Source organism: Marmota flaviventris, chromosome 8, assembly GCF_047511675.1.
Source record: "Marmota flaviventris isolate mMarFla1 chromosome 8, mMarFla1.hap1, whole genome shotgun sequence".
In the NCBI taxonomy this organism is placed as follows: Eukaryota; Metazoa; Chordata; class Mammalia; order Rodentia; family Sciuridae; genus Marmota; species Marmota flaviventris.
This window is the reverse complement of record NC_092505.1, coordinates 3,530,482-3,551,221: the sequence shown is the minus strand read 5'-3', so window position 1 is coordinate 3,551,221 and position 20,740 is coordinate 3,530,482. Positions and strand designations below refer to the sequence as shown.

At 53.7% G+C, this 20,740-nt stretch overlaps 1 protein-coding gene across 2 annotated transcripts in view; it reads right to left on the bottom strand.

The window, feature by feature from the left end:
- Positions 1–2,490: 2,490 nt before the first annotated feature.
- C2cd2 (C2 calcium dependent domain containing 2) overlaps positions 2,491–20,740 on the bottom strand; it is a 51,389-nt gene continuing 33,139 nt past the window's right edge. For both annotated transcript variants that reach the window (XM_027929304.3, XM_071615013.1), the window contains 5 exons: positions 20,145–20,319; positions 19,310–19,423; positions 16,727–16,854; positions 14,693–15,008; positions 2,491–6,308 (listed from right to left, as the gene is read on the bottom strand). In XM_027929304.3, the coding sequence (XP_027785105.2) occupies positions 6,088–6,308; positions 14,693–15,008; positions 16,727–16,854; positions 19,310–19,423; positions 20,145–20,319 (954 nt within the window). In that variant the 3' untranslated portion in view covers positions 2,491–6,087. The remainder of the gene's footprint in view (positions 6,309–14,692; positions 15,009–16,726; positions 16,855–19,309; positions 19,424–20,144; positions 20,320–20,740) is intronic.

The window sequence follows — 20,740 nt, the reverse complement described above, 5'->3', positions numbered from 1 at the left end:
GATAGAGGGGAGTCTAATCTACAGTAAGTGAATTCCTACTGTGTGCACTCTGTGCTACTCTCACCCAGCCCGGCAGCACTGTCGTGCAGACAGACCAGGTAAGGCCACTGACTTTGCTCTCGCCTTGAGCTGGTGCGGGCAGAGTTGGGTGGTGGAGGCTGTGGGCCTGGCTTCTTCCACCAGACAGCCTCGGCGCTAACTGAGGCTGCCACCTTTCAACTCCGTGAGCAAGTGACTTACACTCTGCCTCAGCTTCCTGGTCTGTAAGGCCAAGGTAGAACAAGATGCACAGAGTAATTTGAAAGAGTCTGTAAGTTACCACATATAAAGCACTCTAAAAAAATTCTTGGCATATAGTAAGGTGTTCAGTTAGTATTAGCTACTCTTGTGGCCTTGAATCTTTCTTTTACTTTTCTTTAGTAGCTGTGCTCACTACCCAGCTAGGACATAGCCCCCTGTATCCCGTGGGCTTATCACAGTGCCGTGCTGAAGCAGTGAGGAGTACCAGCTGGTCACCCTGTATGCCCACACATCCAACTTTGAATTGGCATATTGATGGCATCGGTGTAGATACATGGGCATAGAGCCACTAGATCTGAATACCTGTCACATGCAGGTTTGAACTGGCATCTCCACTGTGAAAATGGTGGCTGGGCGTGGGGTGGGCTGTGGTCACAGTGACAGCAGATGCTTCTGGGTTGCCCCTGGGAGGGAGGGTCTGGCCTTGGTACTCTCCATTCAGGGAAGTCACTGTGCTGTGCCTTCCATCTTGTGTTTTATTATCAAGTACTCACTGACAGGTGCATGGCACCCCATGGCCTGCGGTACCTGAGGTCAAAGCAACATGTTGTCAAGGTCTCCTCTGGCATCCAGCTCCACCTGGGACACTGGGTGCTGGTGAGCAGGGAAGGATGGGGGGATGCCAAGCTTCTGAGTCTGGGAGCTCAGTGGACATCCGTCTCCACAAGGGGGCACTGGCTATGCTAAGCCCAGGGGACACAGGAACTGCCATTCTTACTAGTGAGCCAATGGAAAAGATGAGCTGGCATGGCACGAAGCCCATGCCAGCTCATCTGGGGACTGAGCACAGCAGGCCAGTGCCCTGGGGCATCCTTGGTGGCTGATACACTTCATGAGAAGGCAGAGCTTGATCCTGGTCAGACTAGAACAGTGACGGGTGCCTGCTGGGGACACGGGCCTGTATTCTGGAATGCCCCAGGGTGGTTGCCATGGATTACTCTGGGCAGTGTAGATGGACTGGCAGAAGGCGTGTACCTGGCAGTGACCAGCAGGTGAGGTTGGAAAGCAGACATATTAGGACATCTGGCTTCTAGCAGCTCAGTGCAGCCTCCTGGACAGTGGGCACAAAGCTGACCCACGGGGTAGACAACGCTCAGACCCCTGGAACTCTCCAAGTCCCAACCCAGGCACTGAGGGCGCCAGCTGTCATGAGCAGTAAGCTGCAGTCTGGAGGCAGCTGGGCGCTCAGGATCCTCTGAGGCCCAGGCCTTCTTCCCCTGGGAACGAGTTTTCCAATGGGAAGCCGAGCCTCAGTCTTTGATCCTGAGTGACCAATCCGCACCTGAAGGGCAAGTGACCGCAGCCAACCACACATGCCTAGCAGACAAGCAGGCGGGAAGGGACAGCTGAGAGGAAGGGCGGTGGGGGCCAGGGCCTCATGCACTCCCCCAAGGGGTTCCCATACTTCCCCGAGGGGACTCTGCGCTCTCCTCAGGGCACCTGCTCTGCAAATGCTGGGGTGTTTAGGCCTACAGAGGGGAGAGACTCGGGGAGATGGTAGAATGATGGCTGTAGAGGGCTGGGGGCCTGCGGGGTGGCGCAGGACATGTCTCCGACCATGCCAGGCCCCATTGCCCCACCACAGAATCGTCACCAGCCCCACGCAAGCAGACACCCTGGCACCCGTGGCTGAGAAGGCACCTGCCCCCTGCACCTACCTATTGCAAGCAGGAGTCCAAGGACAGACGGACATGTCCTGCCTTCAGCTCCAGGTGGCAGTGCGCCTTGGATTTTTCCAGGTCAACATAGGGCCTGTGGCGGCCACCGCAGGTGACAACAGCCTGAGGCATGCCCTCGAGATGCCTTAATCCTCCTGCTTTGCTCCCGAAGCTGTACCCGAGCCCAGGGCTTCCCTGCCCCGACGTGCCAGGCTCCACCAGGGCCCCTGGCCTGCGGAGCCCACGGTGTACCATGGCCCAAAAGGGCACTGGAAATGCTTTCTGTGGTAAGTTATTTTAGCCCAAAGCCTAGACTAATGCTCAGTGGCTTCAAAATCTTATCAGAAAGAGAAAGTCTTTTGCCAAGAACTAAGGATGAAGAAGACACGGGGCAGTGGCTGCCTCCTCTTGGGTCAGCTGGCCTGGTGGTTAGTCACATGCAGGAACTGAGAAAGGCCACAATTCAGAGACCCTTGGAGGTGGTCATGGGACTCTTGAGATAGCACAGGACTCCACAAAACACAGCTGAGCGTATGGTGTTGCATGTGCACATTTATTTCTTTCAAAGGTCATTCATGTCCTAGCCACACGATCTTTAGAGGAAACTGCCCAGAGCCAAGGGCACGGGCTCATGAGACCGGCACCTGTTTGTAAAGTGCTTCCAAGGAATACAGTCATCGCCATGGCACCGGCCACCGCGCTCAGAACCACGCCAGACCTTTCCACCCGGGAGAACTTTCTTCTCTTTTTAAAATGCAGCTTGACGTGGCATGGGGGAGAAGACAGACTGCCAGCCAAGGGATGATGGAGCATCGCTGACCCGGGTGAGCCGGGGGGTGGACGAGTGTCCAGTGCCTCCAGCACGGGGGACAGGAGTGCAGGGGACTATGAGCCAAAGATAACCTGAGCTTGTAGTGCAGGGTGAGGCGTTGCTTTGGTAATCACTTCTGGGCCAGTTGGGGGCCGTGGAGAGAGGGGCTGACGTGAGGCTCAGTGCCCAGGCCTGTTTCTGTCTCAAAGAGACACATGTTTTGACTTCCAATGTCCATCAACTTGTAGTCTGTAGGTTCAAGGCCAAGAACCTTAAGTTTATTACCCAGAAAACACCCACTTTGGGTGACAGCAATGTAAATTAATCTTTCCCTTTCTGCTCAAGAAAAATCACAACTCTCTGTAGATGTGGCCAGTAAGACCAAAGCAAAAGTCCAGACGGGCACCTAATTTGTCATTGGCTGGCAGCAACTGGCCAAGTAGCATGGCGAGGACCGAGGGCTGATTGTGAACTTAAATTTGAAACTAGATTGATAAAGTGCTCTGTCTAATCCTCTTTGTCACAGCAGGTTTGAGCTGGAACAAAGAGACCCCTACTTTGTTATTGCTACGTTCACACACACACACACACACACACACACACACGTGCACTGCATTCCTCCACAACAGACGCAGGCTCATCCTCAAGCAGAGGAAGGACAGGGCTGCCAGCTCATTCAAACCCACTCGAGCACCTGCTCAAGACAGGCAGACCCACACTGGCATGAGTGTTCATGAGGAATCACCTTTAAAATGCCACTCTGGGAGTCTGGGTGGCACAATCGGTTAGCACGTGGTACTTATAAAATGCCACTCTGCAGAAATTCCATCAAGACAAAAAAAAAATATATCCTCAACTGGGAATAAAGGAGATTGACACGTAAGTGTGGTCAGCATTCAGTGTAGGATCTTAATCACCTTTAAGACATTCACTTTAACATAAATACCTCACACTGTTAGGAAAAAAAAAAAAAGAGCAGACCTAGATAAACAGCGTGGGAGGGAATTTCACAGTATTGCACAGCCTGTTCCTCAGGATGCCCCCTGCACCCCAGAAGCAGTTTCCTCTATGACTCAGAAAAGCCACTCAGAGATGGCGAGGGTGCACCCCCAGGAAGTGAGCCCCAGACCTGGGTGTTGAACAGCAACAGAACGTTCATGGGGGGACCTGGGAATGGGATGGTGAAACCATTTCTTCTACTTTTTTTTTTTAATTGAGCCTACATGAATTTCAAAACCAAACAGACCAAAAAAAATTTTTTTTTAAATATTGTATAGGTTGAGCATCCCTAACCCCAAAATCATAAATCTGAAACTTTTAAAGCATCGAGGAGCTCAAAGCGTTTTGAATTTCCAGGCATTTCAGATTTTGGATTTCTAGATTAGGGATATTTGATTGGTAAAGTCTGTTCACACATTCAAAATCCAAAAGCACTCTGCAACAATTTTGGCGTAAGAATTTCAGGTAAGGGATGCTCAACCTATACAAACATTTCTGATGGGATTCTGGGATTCGGACACATAACACCCTCTTAGATTGGATTCTCAGATGTCACAGGTCCTGCCCATTTCAACACAAAGGACAGTAATACTTCAACTAGAACCAACCATTGAGGTGTCCCCTCCCCTCCCCCAAACCTAGTGGCAAATACTAACTTTGGGGACTAACTTGCTATTTATATACTTTGGAACTTTACAAATGGTTAACCTTCAAATACAATCTTTTTAAAAAACGCATGGTTAAAAAGTCATTTTAAAGTCACTTGATAATCACCGGAACACCTAAGAATTTTTTAATGTGCATTTGAAAGTGAAATTCCCAGTGTAGTTTTTGAATCTCTCCCTCAAAAACAGGAAAGAAAAAAAGTCCTTCAGTTTTGACTCTCACCAAGGGCCTTGCTCCTGGATGGCTCTGTTCCCCTGAAACACACTGTGAAGGGTTAACGGGCCGTGGGAAGGCGCACATCCACTTGCCCATCTGCTGGAGGTCAGGGTCAACGCCAGCCTTCTCCATCTCACTGGAAGAACAGCAGTCTCATTAAAGGGTCAAAACGTGTCACCTCAGGGACAATCACTCTTTAACAAGCATATCCGCTGGCATTACACATTCAAGAGTTGGAGCAACGTGGAAACCTGTGAATGACCCAAGTCACAGGCGTACTGATGAGGGGAGCTGTTTGCTAGGTACACAGGGGTTTTAAAAGTAGGTGCCAAGCTTATCATTTTTCCCACTGGAACCAAAACAAGGACACCCCAAAATGTGGCCAGGAGCACCATTCACAGCAGAAATCTGAAGAGCCCATAAAATCAATCTCCATGTTTGGCTGTTTGTTTTTCAATTCCCATTCCTAAGACGGACACCTGAGATACAAAATAATTTCTTCTAGTGCCCTGCAAGTACTTTGTTTTGGCTGTAGGCAATATTTGGCAAAAACCGTGTCCGCGTGCACCTGCGCACGTGCGCGTGTGGGGGTTACCATGTTCTGTGAGGTGTCACTTATTGCTCCCAACTTCCTGGGTCAGGCTCGCCTCGCCCTTGTCTAGTAAGTGCACCAGACGGCGAGGAAATCTGCACGTGGACTGCTCCCCGGCATCCGGAGCTTCTGACGTGGCAGAGGAAGATGGAAGAACCACGTCAGCACTTCCATTATTTCCGCTGGCAAGTAGGCTCCGGAGTGGCCGTGGGGAAAGGTTCAGTATAATATGCATAGGACATACTTAGTGTTTGCATAAGTTCTCAAGTTCTATGGCTAACAGCAAAGGCAAAGGCCTCCCTATATTTGTCGAAGCATTTCATCAATTCCTATCATAATTTCTTCATCAAAAATTCTGCCCATGTTCCACCACCGTGCCCTCCGGGCCAGGTGTACTCTTTAACTCTAAGCAGCAAATTAGGAGAGGTGACCCATCCATTCTGTTCACAGTGACAGCCCAGAGGGCACACCTCCCCATGACATGGCCCAGGCATGGGCCCCAAACACGCCCTGCTAGAGGGCTGCGTGGGTCAGATCAAATCCCCAGCGGTCCCTCCCAGGACCCCCTGAGCATGGTGTTTCTCTTGCAATGAGCTCGTCTCCTAACTGTTACCTCAATGCTTAGGTGGGGGCTGCAGGTCCCACCAGGATTCTGGTGGCAAATTGGGCTTTGTCAGTTCTCTTTGGGGGAAGCCTCTGGCTGGAGACACAGATTGTTCTTCCCCTTCAAAAGACCAAATTGCCGGAAGAGCCAAGCTGGAGGAGTGGGCATGTGGCAGCGGCCGGCACTCCTGCTCCGTCCTGGTGAGGGCACCATCGGGGGTTCAGGGAAAGAGGCAGGCGGCCTACGTGCAGGGCTCCACGGGGGCCCCATTCAAGGCGCTCTTGCCCCGGTGCTTGGACAGCAGCTTCTTGTTTAGCAGCCGAGTGAGGGTCGCCCCCTTCTTCCGGGCACCCTCATGCTGCTGCAGGAACACGAGGTCATTGTGTGACTGGCTCATGCTGGGGTCTTTCTGTGGGTGCCGTCGGCGGAAAAACAGCTTGGCACCCCTCCTTAAAACTCCTCCTGTAAGAAGGAAGCACAGGGCCATCAGGGGCTGTGGCAGACCCCAAGGACCAGTCGAAAGTGAGAGAGAAGACGCTGGGCGCCTCTGAGGAAGGGCCCACCTGGTCCACAGAGCCCCTGCTGCCGGCTGGGAGGCACGGACCTGGCCCTCGCACAGCCGCTGCCAGAGGGAAGGAAAGGGGGCTGGGCTCAGGGCAGCAGCGCTTGCCTGGCACGTGGGAGGCACCAGGTTAGACTCTCAGCACTACATATAAATAAAGGTCCAACTGAAAAACCAAAAAAGATGGAGGGAAAAGAGGACCTGACAGTGGAGGCCATGCATCTGGACCACTGGGGAGGCGTCCACAGCCAAGCCAAACGCAGCAGGTTCTTGTCACCTGGCCACAAGGGCCCTCTGCCCCTCCCCAGCACCAGGAAGGGGTAAAGAGCAGCACAGTGCTGTGTACCCCAGGAAGGATGGTCACCCGCAAAAGACCAGATTAGGGACCCTGAGAACAGTGGTACTTACTTTCTCAGGAAACTCAAATATTTGTTCTTTTGGGGATAAGATTTTTTTTTTTAATTTTTACTAATTTTTATGTAGTTCCTGATCCAACTGTGTATATACAACTATATACAAATAATATATACATTTATATGTTTTAACATGTATGATTATAATATAAAACATATATATATATATATATATATATTTGTACACTCAGCTTATATGACTAAGCCATATGAAAACTGTTAGTTGATCTTTTTAATCTACAGAACTTCAGTTTGGGGGTGGGGGTGTAGCTCAGTGGTAGAACACTTGCCCAGCATGCACAAGGCCCTGAGTTCTCTTCCACGCATGGCAAATAGGGAAAAAGAGAGACCTCTCAGTTTGTATGGCTTGACTACCTGCACAGGGTCTCAGGTGGGAGATACCATGGTAGCCTCCGTTGCCACGTCAACAGCAATGGTTCCCTGAGGTCAGGTGCAGACAGCGGCTCAGCTGCTTTCCGTAATGCGGTTGAGCCCCTAGCAGGCAGGCAGGGCCCAGCAAGTCCTGCATTTCAAGCCAGCCCGAGAAATTCATCACCACTTGCAGAGGTGTCAGTGACCAGAAGATGACCAACCTGATCCCGAGTTGAGGAGACTCAGCTTCAGTTTGGAGCTTGCAACTGTGTCATAGACACAGTCACTGTGATGTGTGCCAGTAGCCACCAGGTTACTGGAAGGAGAGGATCAGGCTGTGCACTCCTATGAATGGACACAGGCCCACATGACGGCCACTGAGGCCAGGGAGACCTTGGTGTTAATTAGCAGTGACTAAGGAGCCACTCTGGGGCTGGCTTTGGGGCTGAGCTTCCCTGTCCTGGAAAAGAAGCTGGAGTGCCCCAGGAGTGGGCTGAATGTAACCTGGTCAAAGCTGCCAGAAAACACCGTCCCAAGAACACTGCTCTGTGAATACGACTATTGTGAAGAACCACTGTAGCAGATTTTTACAGGTATCTGAAGTTGGGAGTCCATGGGTTTTAGGAATGCTGGAAAGAACAGGAAGGTGTTAGGGAAGAGATGTGAGTGGTGGGAACATGGGGGACAGTTCTGTCAACGGGCCCACCCTGCTGATCCACACATGCTTTCTTTTAAAAAGCAATTTACCTGCAGCCCTGCCAGGCTTAAGTCAATAGGCTCTGCTGCATTCCTCAGCAAACCACCTGTCATCTGCAGGAGAAATGCAGGCCCCCAATGCCCATAAGAAGGGCACAGGTTACCCTGGGCGGAAGGGAGGTTGCTGTGACCCTTACACAGACCCGATTCCAGAACTCGGGGAGATAAAGACTCCAGCCATAAACTCCGTAAGAACAGGTTCCAATTAGAAGTGGTCAGCATGGACCAAAGTGACTCCGAGCTGCCCTGGCCCTTTACCTTGTGCAGTGGGGACTTGGAAGTCTGATGTCATCCTGCTATCAGTCAGAGAGGTGGACCTGGGCGGGACTCTCTGGAAATTTCCCAGGACCCAAAACAAAACTGGAGGGCAGGAGGGGCACGTCATCCTCTCTGAGAGATCCACTCTCTCCCTTGAGAGTGTCCCCTTGTCCCCTTTTCTGATCCCTTCACTAAACTTTGCTATTCTTTTTTACTAAGACTGTGACTAGCCTGAAATGCTCTCAAGCAAGAACACAAGAATCAGGTAGGACCTCCCCCACTGCCCGCTCCTGACCCTGAAGCACAGGGAGGGCAGCAGGATGTGTAAATGGCAGCAGATTTGTGCGACACACATCCCCAGAAAATGCCACCGGTCGTGAAAGACCCTCGAGGGCATCAGGACGGCCAATGACCTCCTCCAGTGGGACACAGCTCTGGGATGTGTCTGGTGAGCAGAATCCCTTGGTTATCAAATGGCATGTGCTGGGCACAGTGGGCTCCTAGGCAGGGGACCCCAGCTACAGGGGTCTCTGCATCCTGAGGTTACCTCAGCTGGGGGTCCTTCTGTCCTACAGGGGCTGTTTCTGGGTTAACCTGGAAGTCCCCAAAGCAATGCACGAATGCATGGGCCCCCACATTTGGAATAGAGGCAGGGCAGGGGAGTCTGAGCCGTGTCGGGGGGCGATGGAATTCTGGGGAAGGGAACAAACCAGTCTGTATCCTGTGTCAACCTGTGTCCTGTGGGAGGGTGTGTCCTGAGAGGGCCAGTCCTAAAGCCCACTGCCTAATTGTCCCTGCACTGAAATTTGGCCTGCGGGCTAGAGCCAGGGCCTGAGGTGTGTGCAGGGCCTTAACTGTGTCCTTCCAAATTCCACATGGAACTCTGCACCCCAAGGACCTCGGAAACGGAGCCCTTTTTTGGAGAAAGCACCTTTACAGAAGCAATCAAGTTAAAGTGAGGTCATCAGGTGGAACTGATCCAATATGCCTGGCATCCTCAAAACAGAGAAACCTGGACACAAAGATGAGCACAGACGGAAGACGCGTGAAGATGCGGGGGACACAGAGGCTGGCAGTGTTTCCACAAGCCAAGGAAGGCCTAAGAGTGTCAGCAAACCCCAGTAGCCAGGAGAGGCCGGCCCAGGCTCTCCCCTGGGCCTCAGGGGGAGTCAGCCCTGCTGATGCTTCACTCTGGGACTTCTGGCCTCCAGACGGAGAGACATGGACCCCTGTTGTCTAAACCACTGAGTGCGTGACACTCTGTCCTGGCCTAGAAAACTAACACAGCCAGACAGGCCGGGGAGCATCTGGCCTGAGACGGAGTCCAGACACCCAGCACAGCCTCCTGCTGGGCCCTGGAACCTTGGTGGCCAAGTAGAAGAGGGGCAGAAGAGTGGTGGCCACAGGCAGCAGTCTCAGCCCTGGGGCGTGGCCACCAGCCAGCATTGGCCAGAGGGGGCAGCTCAGGCAAGGCCTTCGCTTCCCTTTGGCTACTCTTCTGCTGCGTCACATCCTCTGTCCCTGGGCTGTGCAGACACAGGGCTCTGGGGACAGAAGGCACAGTGGCCCGCCTGCAGGGCATAGGTGCCTAGCTCCAAAGGGACAAGCGCTGGTCCCCAGGGGTTCAAGGGAAACCAGAACCTGGGGACAGATACAGGGTCTTTACGTACTGTGAAGGGGCTGTGCTCCCCTCCCGGTGGGCAGCCACCTGCTGAGGGCAGCTGCATTGCCCAAGGGTAATTGTGCATAGTAGCAGGTTCAGAATGAGGGCTGAATGCCCTCTCTCCATGCTGGGTGCCCTTCATGGCTGACAGCCGAGCCTCTGGTCCACCATGCCTTGGACGCTGAATGCAGTGGCAGGACCAACCTGCACGTGAGACTGGATCACAGGGTCCTTGTCTTACGTGTGCTGCTGGCTGGAGTTTCTACTGATGGGTGTTAGTGGTGGGCACTGCACACCGTGTGGAGGGGCCTCTGGTGGGGCCTGTGCAGCAGCTCTGCCTTCTGTTATGTCCCTGTCCAGCGTCACATGTGCCCTCGTGGCACGCTCTCTGCAGAGGACTGTGGGACTCACACGTGCTCCCCTAACCTGACCCCTCGGATTCTGTGAAGACAATACGGACTTCTGGCGGAGAAGACAGTCCTCAAGGGGACGCGCCAAGACTTGCAATGCCACGATGGCTACCTACGGCCCATCGGGAGGGAGGGTGACCCTCGTTCACAGCGTGGGCGTGGAGGACAGGCTGAAGCTGCTCGCTGGCTCAGGGCCCAGGGTCCTCTGCCTACAAAACCTGCATCCCTGAGCCTGGCCTGTGCTGCTACGTCAGGGATGGATGATGAGCGCCCGCGCCAAGGAGTGGCAGCTGGAGCAAGGCCACGTTCGGATTCCTGGGGAGGAGACCGGACAGCTGCCTGGCGGACGGAAGCTCCCCCAGGCCCTCCACCCAGTCATGGGCCTGGGCAGGATTCCGGAACAACTGCACCAACAGAGAGGGACGCTGGGCGTGGGGTGATGCCAGGCATGGTGGACCAGAGGCTCGGCTGTCAGCCATGAAGGGCACCCAGCATGGAGAGAGGGCATTCGGTCCTCGTTCTGAACAATGACCAAAGTCTGTTTAAACCTGCTACTATGCACAATCACCCTTGGGGCAAAGAACATTGGAAGAACTATGGCCACAGGCTTGCTGGGTGACAGGGACTCGGCCACTCCATTGGTGAATGTGAGGGTGGCCCAGAGGGATGAGTGCCCTTGCCTGGCTGCTGGGAAGTAACGCTACCTGGAGTCTGCCTGTTGCTTCTCGACTAATGACCACGATGGCCAGTGTTCTGTGTCAATTTGGCCACAGTGCCCAGTGATTCAACCAAACACAAGTCTAGGTGTTACTCAGGAGCTATTTTATACATGAAGCTAACACTCCTGACATTGAGGAAGTTATCCTGGGTAATGTGGGTGGGCCTGAGCCAATCAGCTGAAGAATTTAAGTGGGAACACAGGAGGGTGATCTAGAGAAGAAATTTTGTCTCAACACTGGAGTCCCACCACCAGCCTGCCACCTGCCCTGCATATTTCAGATTTGCAGGACCCACCATTGTGTGAGGCAGTTCCTTAAACTAGAGAACCCATTGGTTTGTTTCTCTGGGAAACTGATACTACAGCTCATGGTTTGGTAGGCCCCACTTACTCTGAGCCCCACAATCTGCTACCCTTTCTGGATAGGGAAGTTCCCACCGCACCCCCAGTCCACCCTCACTCCAGGGCAGGGGTAGCTGTGGCCACTGTGACTTCAGGACACCTGACTGCTACATTCCAGGCTACCTCACCTGTACCCCAGGCCGTGGGAGCAAGGCTGAGCCCTCACCCCAGCCTCCAAGGGACTGGGGGTGCAATCTGGGAAGCAGATGGTGATTTCCAGAGGGTGGAGAGCAGGAGGGAGCAGGAGAGGCTGTGGCAGGTGCAGAGGGACACGTCTGGCTGTCCTCCACAAGAACCATCACGTTTGGGAGCTTGAAGGCTCCCGACACTAGCCACGATGAGGAGGTAGGGACATCCACCACCCGGATTTGACCAGACATACGACACATCCCGACAAATCCCCTAAATATGTACAGCCGTGTGCTCATCCAACATCCTCAAAGCTGCTCAAGGAGACGGAAACACTAACTGCCCTGGCTTGATCACACACACCGAGCATGCTCCAAATCACACACCATGCCATGCCTTTGTGCAATTAAAACAATTAGTAAAACAAAATGTAGATGACAACAAAAAAGGTACAACTTGGAGGTTATCTGAAAGTTGAAGCAAATAATTGAGATTTTTAAACAGGAGACAGGGAAAAAAAATGTATTTCCCTGGTTCTCGGGAGAAAAGATCACAAGGAGGCTCAAGAATAAACAAATACACATACAGGAAGCAAAAATGATTATTCTAAGTTATAGCTCTAATGTTTCACATATTTCCAAAATTTATTTCTATTTGTCTCTTTGGAGTCTAACAGATATAAGTAGCTAATGGAGGAATCATCTTAAAGTCCTACAGGTAGGAAAAAGTGGCCAAAAAAGCAACCTGCATAACTGTGGTCTGCGGCTGGGAACAGCTCTCAAACGCACGCTGGACAGGCAGGCGGACAGGCGGGTGGACAGGCCGGCGGCAGAAGCCAGCGCCCGGGAGGGGAAGCCTGGGCTCCCTCCCTGTCCACTCAGCTCACTGGGCGCTGCATCCCTGCAGGCAGAGCGCAAGTCGGGGAAGCAGGACGGGCGGGAGAGGACGCAGCGGTCCTCCCCTGGCCCAGCGCTTTTCTCGGAGCAAGGCAACATGTAATTAAAAAGATAGAAGACAAAAAGGACTTACTGTGCAGACACTTAACTCTGGTCGGCAGAGCGATCCTCTTAAGTGAGGGGGAAGGGCACGGAGGCAGAGAGCGGAGAGGTGAAAAGAAAAGCACGCAAGAGCGAAATCAGAACGCGAGGAAGAGGACCGCGGTAAGTCGCTGAGCGGACAGCGGGCAAGGTTTCCACCCCCACGCCCCCCAAGATCTCCCGAAAGACATCCCTGTGACTGGTTCCACGGGTTGGTGGTCTCCACCCATTCACACTGTCCGGAAGCTCCGTCTATACTCTCTTAGATTATAAATAATCTAAGTCCCGGGAGCCAGTGTCCTGTTTTGGAAGCACCACTGCAGTATGCAAATATTCCCAACCAGCTCCATTCCAGAAGAATTCCAAATACAGCATCCCCAGGAGTCTCCCACAGACTCCAGCTACACAGCGGATACAGGTGGTCTGTAAACCACGAAAAGTGAGTTTAAAAGGAGCACAAACTCCACAGAATCATTCCCCTGCATGTTTCAGAATTTTTTTCCAGTGTAAAATGAGAACGATTTGGCAACCACAACATAGTCTAATAACATCCCAGAGATGCTAACGCAAATCTCTTGGAAAACACTGGAATGGGAAAAAACGTATTGTTTTTCAATTCATCCAAATGCCTCCTTTAAAATAAAAACAAACCTGGGGTCAATGCATCAGTGCCTCCAGAGTGAAATGTGCTACTTAGCTGAAGTGTCCCCGACAGGTCCCCAACCAAATGCCCAGAGCCTGGGGCAGACGAAGCATGGGTGGGAGGCAGCCCAAGCCCCCATCCGACCTGCCTGACACCTAGATTCCCAGAAGGCATCATCCACCTGGCCAGGGAAGGGGAGGCGGGAAGGCAGGGCACAGTGAGGGTGGAGACGCGGGAGGCTGCGGGAAACCAGAGGCAGGGAGCAAGGGGCGGAGGAGGACTGGCCTCTGGATGCACAGCAAGAGCCACATCAGCCATCTGGGAATATAGGGAGGGCGAACTGGGTTCCAAGAGAGCAAGAGGCAGTGGACCGTCAAAGTAGGGGGAGGCCCTCGAAGGCTCTCACCCTCAGCACAGTGGGACGCCCCTGGGGGGCTCAGTGAGGACTGCCCTGTGTTCAGTAGCACCTGTCACCTCTACCCACAAGATGCCAATAGAACCCCGTCCCTACTGTGATCCCCAAACTGCCTCCAGACATTGCCCATGTTCTCTAGGGCAAAAGTCCCCAGTAGGAGAACCAGGTGCCTATGGCAGTGGGAATAAAGGGTGGGACAGGGTGCAGCAGAAGAGCCCCAGGTTTCCTGACCCCTAGAATGACCAAGAATTCCAGGGTGCACGGTGTGCGTTCTTGGGAGTACTGAGAAGCCTGCTGGAGCCCCAGCACCCGCACTCTGTCCTCAGCCCCACCTATCCCGGCTTCTCCAGAGGCTCAGCCTGCACCTGAATGGAGGAGCTCAGGAGAGGGCCACGTGCAGTGGGCCCGGTCCCCGCTACGGAGGACACCGAGGCTGGGTGCATTTGAGGTCTCTGAGCCCCACAAGTGCTCCCACAGGTGACTGGGATGCCATGGCCCAGGCCAAACTATACACACCTGAGAAGCAGGTGTGGCTCCACAGCGAGAGTTTAGTGCTGAGAGAAAGCAATGGCTATTCTAAGAAAGGGTGTCACATTGCTTTTTTCCTCCTGTAGCCCCTGTCGGGTTCAGGCATGAGGCTGAGGCTGGGTTTCCTTTTAGTTTGAGGGGGTCTGGGGGCAGATGAGGTGAGCGCCAATCCCACGGCCAGAGACCTGGTCTCCTCAGGCTTTGCTGTCTCTGGCCCCACCTTGGACTTGGCTCCTGGAGACTTTAAAAGCAGGGACAACCCTGCTCCCAGGTGGATCCATCCCAGACAGGGGAAGGGGAGCTCTAGGCATGAACATAAACTGCCCCCAAATGCAGAGCTGGCCCAGCCACTCACCCAAAGGTCCCCACCCTGCCCCACAGGCTCTCAGTGGGCACGGGCATTTAGCACAGGGGAGGGAAGGGCTGAGATGGAGCTCAGAGGACAGAGGAAGGGAGGCTGATGGCAAGAACCCAAGTAGGGTGGACACCAGTGCGAGACTGAAGCCACCAAGCAGGGGCCCAGGGCTCGGGAGCAGGTACCTTTAGGCTTCTTGGCAGTGCCAGGCTCCGAGATGCTCAGGGAGCTCTCAGACAGCTCGTCACCATCGAGCTCCAGCGGGGCTGGGCCACCCCACGCTGCCGCCAGGGGCTCCTTCTCCAAGTCCCAGGAGTCCAGTTCCTTCTCCTGGGGCTTTAGGGCAGTTGGGACCTGGGCTGGCTCATCTTCCACTGGTGGGGCAGAGGCCATGGCCGCCTCTGGGGGACATGGGCCAGATGGGGCGTCCTGGCGGGTGCTGTCCATGGAGGATGCATAGTCCTGCATCAGGGCAGCCTCGTGGTCCTGAGAGAGTGAGGTCTGTGGGGAAAATGCACCATCAGGCCGAGGGTGAATGCACAGCCGGGGCAGGGCAAGATGTCAGGGGATAGTGGAAGGTTGGGGGCCTGGCACGAACGCTAATGTTCTCTCTGGGATCTTATAATGGGAGCAGCCAGGCTGGCCCCTAAAAGGGCACTTGTGCCTCGGAGCTGCTAAGAGTCAGGCCAGGGCTGGTCCCCTCCACAACCCAGGCGCAGGGCTGCCTGCAACCAGGGGCGGCCTAGCACTCACAGCCTAGGGCAGTCAGGACGCAGTGGGTCCCTCCCCGCAGACAGGCCCAGCACCCGGAGCCTGGAGGTGAGATTGTATATAAGGGGACAAAGGAAGTGGGCTTGGTGTTTCAGATTTAGTCTTTCAATCTTTGTTCCTACTGTGTTTTCATGTTACCCACAAGCAGGACTTCATTGGAGGGCACTTTGTATCCTTATAAGAATAGCATTTATATGTAAAATAAACGCAGTCTCTAAACTCCTCTAGGGTGGGGGTCGAGCAGTGGCTCAGTGAGAAAATGACTGGGCAGGGAGGGCTGCAGGGTCCGTGGAGGCTGCCATGCTGTCCTCACCTGGGTGGCACTTACCCAGGTGAGCTGCTCAGTGACAACTGGCATGTGTACTTTACTAACATAAGGACTAGCTTGCAGAAGTGCCTACTGACTCAAATGGGACACTTTGGAAATCAATAAAATTATAACCACAGTGGATTGCAGATATTAAATTTTAAGATTTGTAAGTTTGTGATTCTAAAATAAAGCTGTAGAGAAAGCATAGGCCAGATGATCTCGGGTCTTGCCTTTGTTTTGTTCATTCATTTACCCAGGTCTGAAAAGAACCACCATTGGGCCTGGTGCTCTGGAGGGGGCCACCTGTTGGCTAGTACTGGAAATGCACCCAGGAACCCAAAAGAAATGGTACCTGCCTGGGTGATGCTCAGGGCCACCTGTGAGCCAGTGTCCTGGGGACTGAGGCCAGGTCACTCACACTCTGGGTACAATGGAAACGTGGTGACTAGCCTTCTGCCCTCCAGCCCACCCTCCTTTACCTCAGGAGTCCAACCCCGCTCCCTGGGCCCTGTTCAAACTTCCTCCTCCTCCTGCAAATCAGACTCTCCAACCATCCCACCAGCAGTTCCCTGGAAATCTCAAAGCAGAGTCAGGGTCTCCTGAGGCCCTGAGCTCTGGGGAGCTGCCCCCCTGCAGCTTGGGCCACGCAGCTGCCACTAGACAGTCCTGTCCCCTCTTGCTCCCCACGGACACCCCAGGGCAGGATTTGGGAAAGAGTAGGGATTGGGGTATTTTTTTTTTACAAAAGTCTTAATTTCTCTCAGATAACAAAATAAATCAATATCTGTTGTGAAAATTAAAATGCTTTGGAAATGTGTCATGTGGAAGAAGTTCAAGTTCTCCGGAAACCGGGCGGTGACGAGGGTGGGGTCTGCACCAAGGGGAGTAATCCATCAGCCTTCCTTCCCAGTAAGGATGTGTCACCAGCCTCTCAACACTCAAGCATGGCCGGGCAGAAATAAACAGCACAAGCTGTGCGACCTCACCGCCTAGCAGCTCCCTGCTGGGAGAGGGAAATCTCACACCTGCCAAGGGGACTTCCCAACACTGTCTTGTGCCTGGACTGACCCTTCAAGGGCGGAAGCCGAGGTCCCTGATGGACACACATCCCCCCACACCCCCGTGGCCCCGACCATACCTTGGAGATCCCTGAAATGATGATAGTGCTCTTCTTTCGTGGTGACTTGAGTTTCAGCTTTGAAGACTCACTGAGCTGCCGGATGGCAACCTCAGCCACCGGATCGGAGCCATTCAACACCAGCAGTTCTGCAGCAGGGAAGGTAGCGCTGAGCTCGTGAGCAAAACCAAATGCTTCGGGGAACTTCGAGGGGTGACGGAAATGACTGGCAAACATCTCTGATACAGGCCCAGGGCGTAAACTCTGGAGGCTTTGCAAGCCATCTCTCTAAAACAGCCCCTCCACGCGGCTTTGGATGACCTTCAGTAGTAGGGTTGAAAAGCGAGGAAAGCAGCAGGCAGACCAAGCACCTCTACCCTCCGGGGAGACTGAACCTTGAAAGGCAGGGCTGCTGCTTCTCCCTCCAAGAGAGCGGAGCACAGAGGACGTAACCAGAGCCGGGAAGGGCCACATAGCCAGCACGGCCACCAGCTTCACGGTGCTCTCCTCCCACAGGAGCTCTCGGAAGAGCCGTGTACACGGACCTCATCTGCTCACTCCCAGACCCCAGGAGGCCAACTCTGTTTTTTCTTTTTTCCGAACCTCCATTTGACAAACGGGGAAAATGACGGATAGCTGGGTGAGAGATGACCGGGACGGTCTCTGACGCAAGGCACAAGGTTATAACCTACACTATTCCGCTGAGGAAAAGTTAAGAATGGCAGAGATGTTAAGGGGAGCTTTTCCTACGGCAGCCTCAGCCATGGCCTGAGGGCCAGAGAGGTTAGTTTCCAAAGGGACTGGGTGGGGACTGCTGGCCCAGGCCCTGTGATACCACGGTCCCCAGCCCAGAGCTTGGGGTGTCTCAGGAAGGAGTGGGCCTTTGGTTATTCATAATGAACCTCTTTTAACTGCATCCAGTTTATGCTAACGAGGCTCCCCTTACGTCAGGGGAGAGGCAGGGACCTGGGGTCCCCAGTTGGTTCAACATCAATGACCGGTCATGCACTCCACCAAGCCAGTGGAGTGGAGCCCCCACAAACCCCTAAACGACAGGCTCAGAGGGCTTCTGGTCTAGCACCACTAAATGCCAGGAAGGAGCACATCCCGGGCTCCACAGACAGAAGCCCCAGCACGGGACCCTTCTTGCCCTGTCCTGGGTACCTGCTCCCTGGCTGTACATCTGCACCCCTTAGCACAGCCTGGTAAATCTAGGGACGTATCTCCCTGCGTGCTGTGAGTCGTGACTCCAAACTGGTAATGGAGGGTCACGGGCTGGGGGACCCGATAGGTAGGGTCAGCGTGTGGGTCCCTGGGGCTCTGTTGCTTGTGGCTGGCATAGATACAGGGAGGCGATAGTCTTGGGGCTGAGCCTTTAACCTGTGGGTCTGAGCTAACTCCTGAGGCCAGCGTCAGAACTGAGTCAACTGTAGGGCACACAGCTGGTGTCTGCAGAGAAGGGGAACCGCCCGGCTTTGCCACACACTTGGTGCCACAGTGTTGTGGGTAGAGGAACAGTTTTGTCCTTAGCCTCTGGCTCACAGAGAAGGGTCAAGAGAAAGGATCTGCAGAGACCTCCTTGTCACCCAGGAAAAGCCACCAAGAAAAGGGAGGCAGGACAGCTGCCCCAGGACAGCTCTGCCCTGTGCGCTGGAGGGAGCAGTCCTTGGAGCTGGTCATCATGCAGGTGCAGCCCAGAAAGCCACAGTTGTCCCTGGTTGCACAGTGGACAGTGACCTGGGGTGGCCCCACTGCCAGGGGTAGTCTGAGGACATCTGCCCAGGTCTTTTAAACCAGACAAAGGGCCCCATAGCATGAGTACTGGAGCACACTGGGGCGGGGCCCTGAGGAAGGGCATCAGAAGTGGTGGCCAAAACAGGGGCTTGGGCTATGTCCTGGACACTGCAGGTGGCCCAGAAGGGCAGGAGCCATAGAGGCATGGGGGCCTGCAAGGGAAGGGCAGTTGCAAACTGGGGGACACAGAACTGTCCCAGGCCGGGGTGGTTACGCGAGACCTTCTGCTCCTGGCGGGCCACCTCTGATCTCAGTAGGCCAGAAAGAGAAAGGAGGGTGAGCGAGAGAAGCGCCCACCTGCCTTTTCTCTGATGGGAGGTCACAGGAGGACCAAGGAGAAAGTCCAGTCCTAAATTTAGATGGTGCTGTGATCTAGAGACACACACCTTTTCAAGACACCCGTTCCCCAAGAACCACCATCAAAACCTGAGATGTGCACAGAGGGCTGGGAGCCCCTCCTAGCCAGCAGGCTTCAGCAGACCGCGGGACACGCTCCAGCCCTGGGTGCTGCTGTCCCCACATTTCTGCTTCTCCAATAGCATCAACGTCACCAATGTACTGAAGAGCAGGACAAATTATGTTCAGAAAGGCCTCCTTTGGTTTTTGTATTGATTCTGTTAAAGTGTTCCCTCAACCCTAGCAGGGACTTGGTGTGACTCTGGTAATCTTCCTGTGATTTCCCCATTCTCAGTATCTACTTATCATTAGGAAAAAAAAAAAACAACTCAGAAAAGGAACCTTGACTTCTAGGCAGACGAGAGGCCTCTGAGAGCAGCTCGAGAGCCAGGGGGAGGAGCGTCGCCTGCTCACCTGTGTCTGAAGAAGAGAACGTCTTGCTGACGGGCGCGCCATGGCACGAGATGGCCTGGATGGAGATGTCCTTCTCGATGACCTTCACCTTAACGGGCGTCTTCACCGGAGACTCTGCGGGGGGAGAGCCTGTTACCCAGGGCAGGCCAAGTGCAGAATGGAGGGAAAGGGCGCCCTGGCAGTGACCTCAGCCAAACCCAGGACAAACTGGTGCTGGGAGCTCAGACTTCGGTAAAATCTCAGAAATGTTTTAACGAAGCGAGAGTTTCCCTTTGTGCTGCACATCCTCCAGTGGAGCAAGTGGTCTGTTCTGGGTGACAAAGCATTATCATGGGTTTTGTTTACTCGGGTCGAGACACGGATAAACAAGTAATGATCCGTCACACTTGTGCAGGAGTCTCCAAGGTAGTGGCCGTGGGGACGGGTCCAGAATCGAGCCAGATCTGAATAGGAAAGGCACGCCAAGCCTTCTCAGGAAGACGTTTAACTTAAGAAATTCTATGACGACACCTGCTTTGAACTTTCTAGATGGCGTGCTCTCCCTGTGTGAATGTGATGTGGTCCTCGATTAACCTGGGTGGGGTGGCCCCGGAGGGCAACTATTTATAATTCCCAGTGGATTTGAGCTTTGGAGCAGACCACAGGGTTGAACCTTGTGTCACCTACGAGGCATTTCTTTGATAGAACAGAAAGGTAAGTGTCCAATGCAAAAGCAAGCTCAAGTCTTACCAGCTGCCCTCCTCCTGGCTCAAGGTCACCCTACTAGGCCCAGGGCAGCAGCCCAGAGCCCTCTGCCTTCGAAAGGCCAGCAAGGGACTATACTGCAGTGTCTCACCAGAGCTCAGTGGGGACGCCCTCCCCACATCGTAGCGAGGCTTGGTCTTCACGGCAGTGACAGTAGTGACCACGGTCCCACAGGGCATCACTGTGCGGTCCTTTTCTATCTTTGCAGCAGCAACAGGGGGAGGGGTTTGCCAGGATTTCAGTTCACCGGGTTCTATGTAAGAAAACTGCAGAGAAGGCTGGTTATTTGTTTTGTAGCACACCTATCCCACAGCACCCATGGGGTTTGGTTCCAGGACCCCCCAGAATGCCAAAATCCTCAGCCACTCAGTCTTATATGAAATGGTGCAGTACTGCGTATAACCTACTTATACTCTCAGGTGCTTTGAGTGATCCCTTGATGACCTGTAGCCCTCCTTCAGTGGAAATGCAGTGTGAGTAGTTACTAGACCTGTTGTTCAGGGAACATGACAAGAAAAAAGGCCTCTGCGTGCTCAGTAGATGTGGTTCCCCAGGGGTTTCAATCCCCAATCGGTGGAATCTGCAGATGAGGAACCCGTGGACACCGCAGGCCAACTGTTAGCATGGGGCCGATTAACTAGCAAAGGAACACTGCTTCCTCTGAAATACCCACTAGACTCTTTTTAC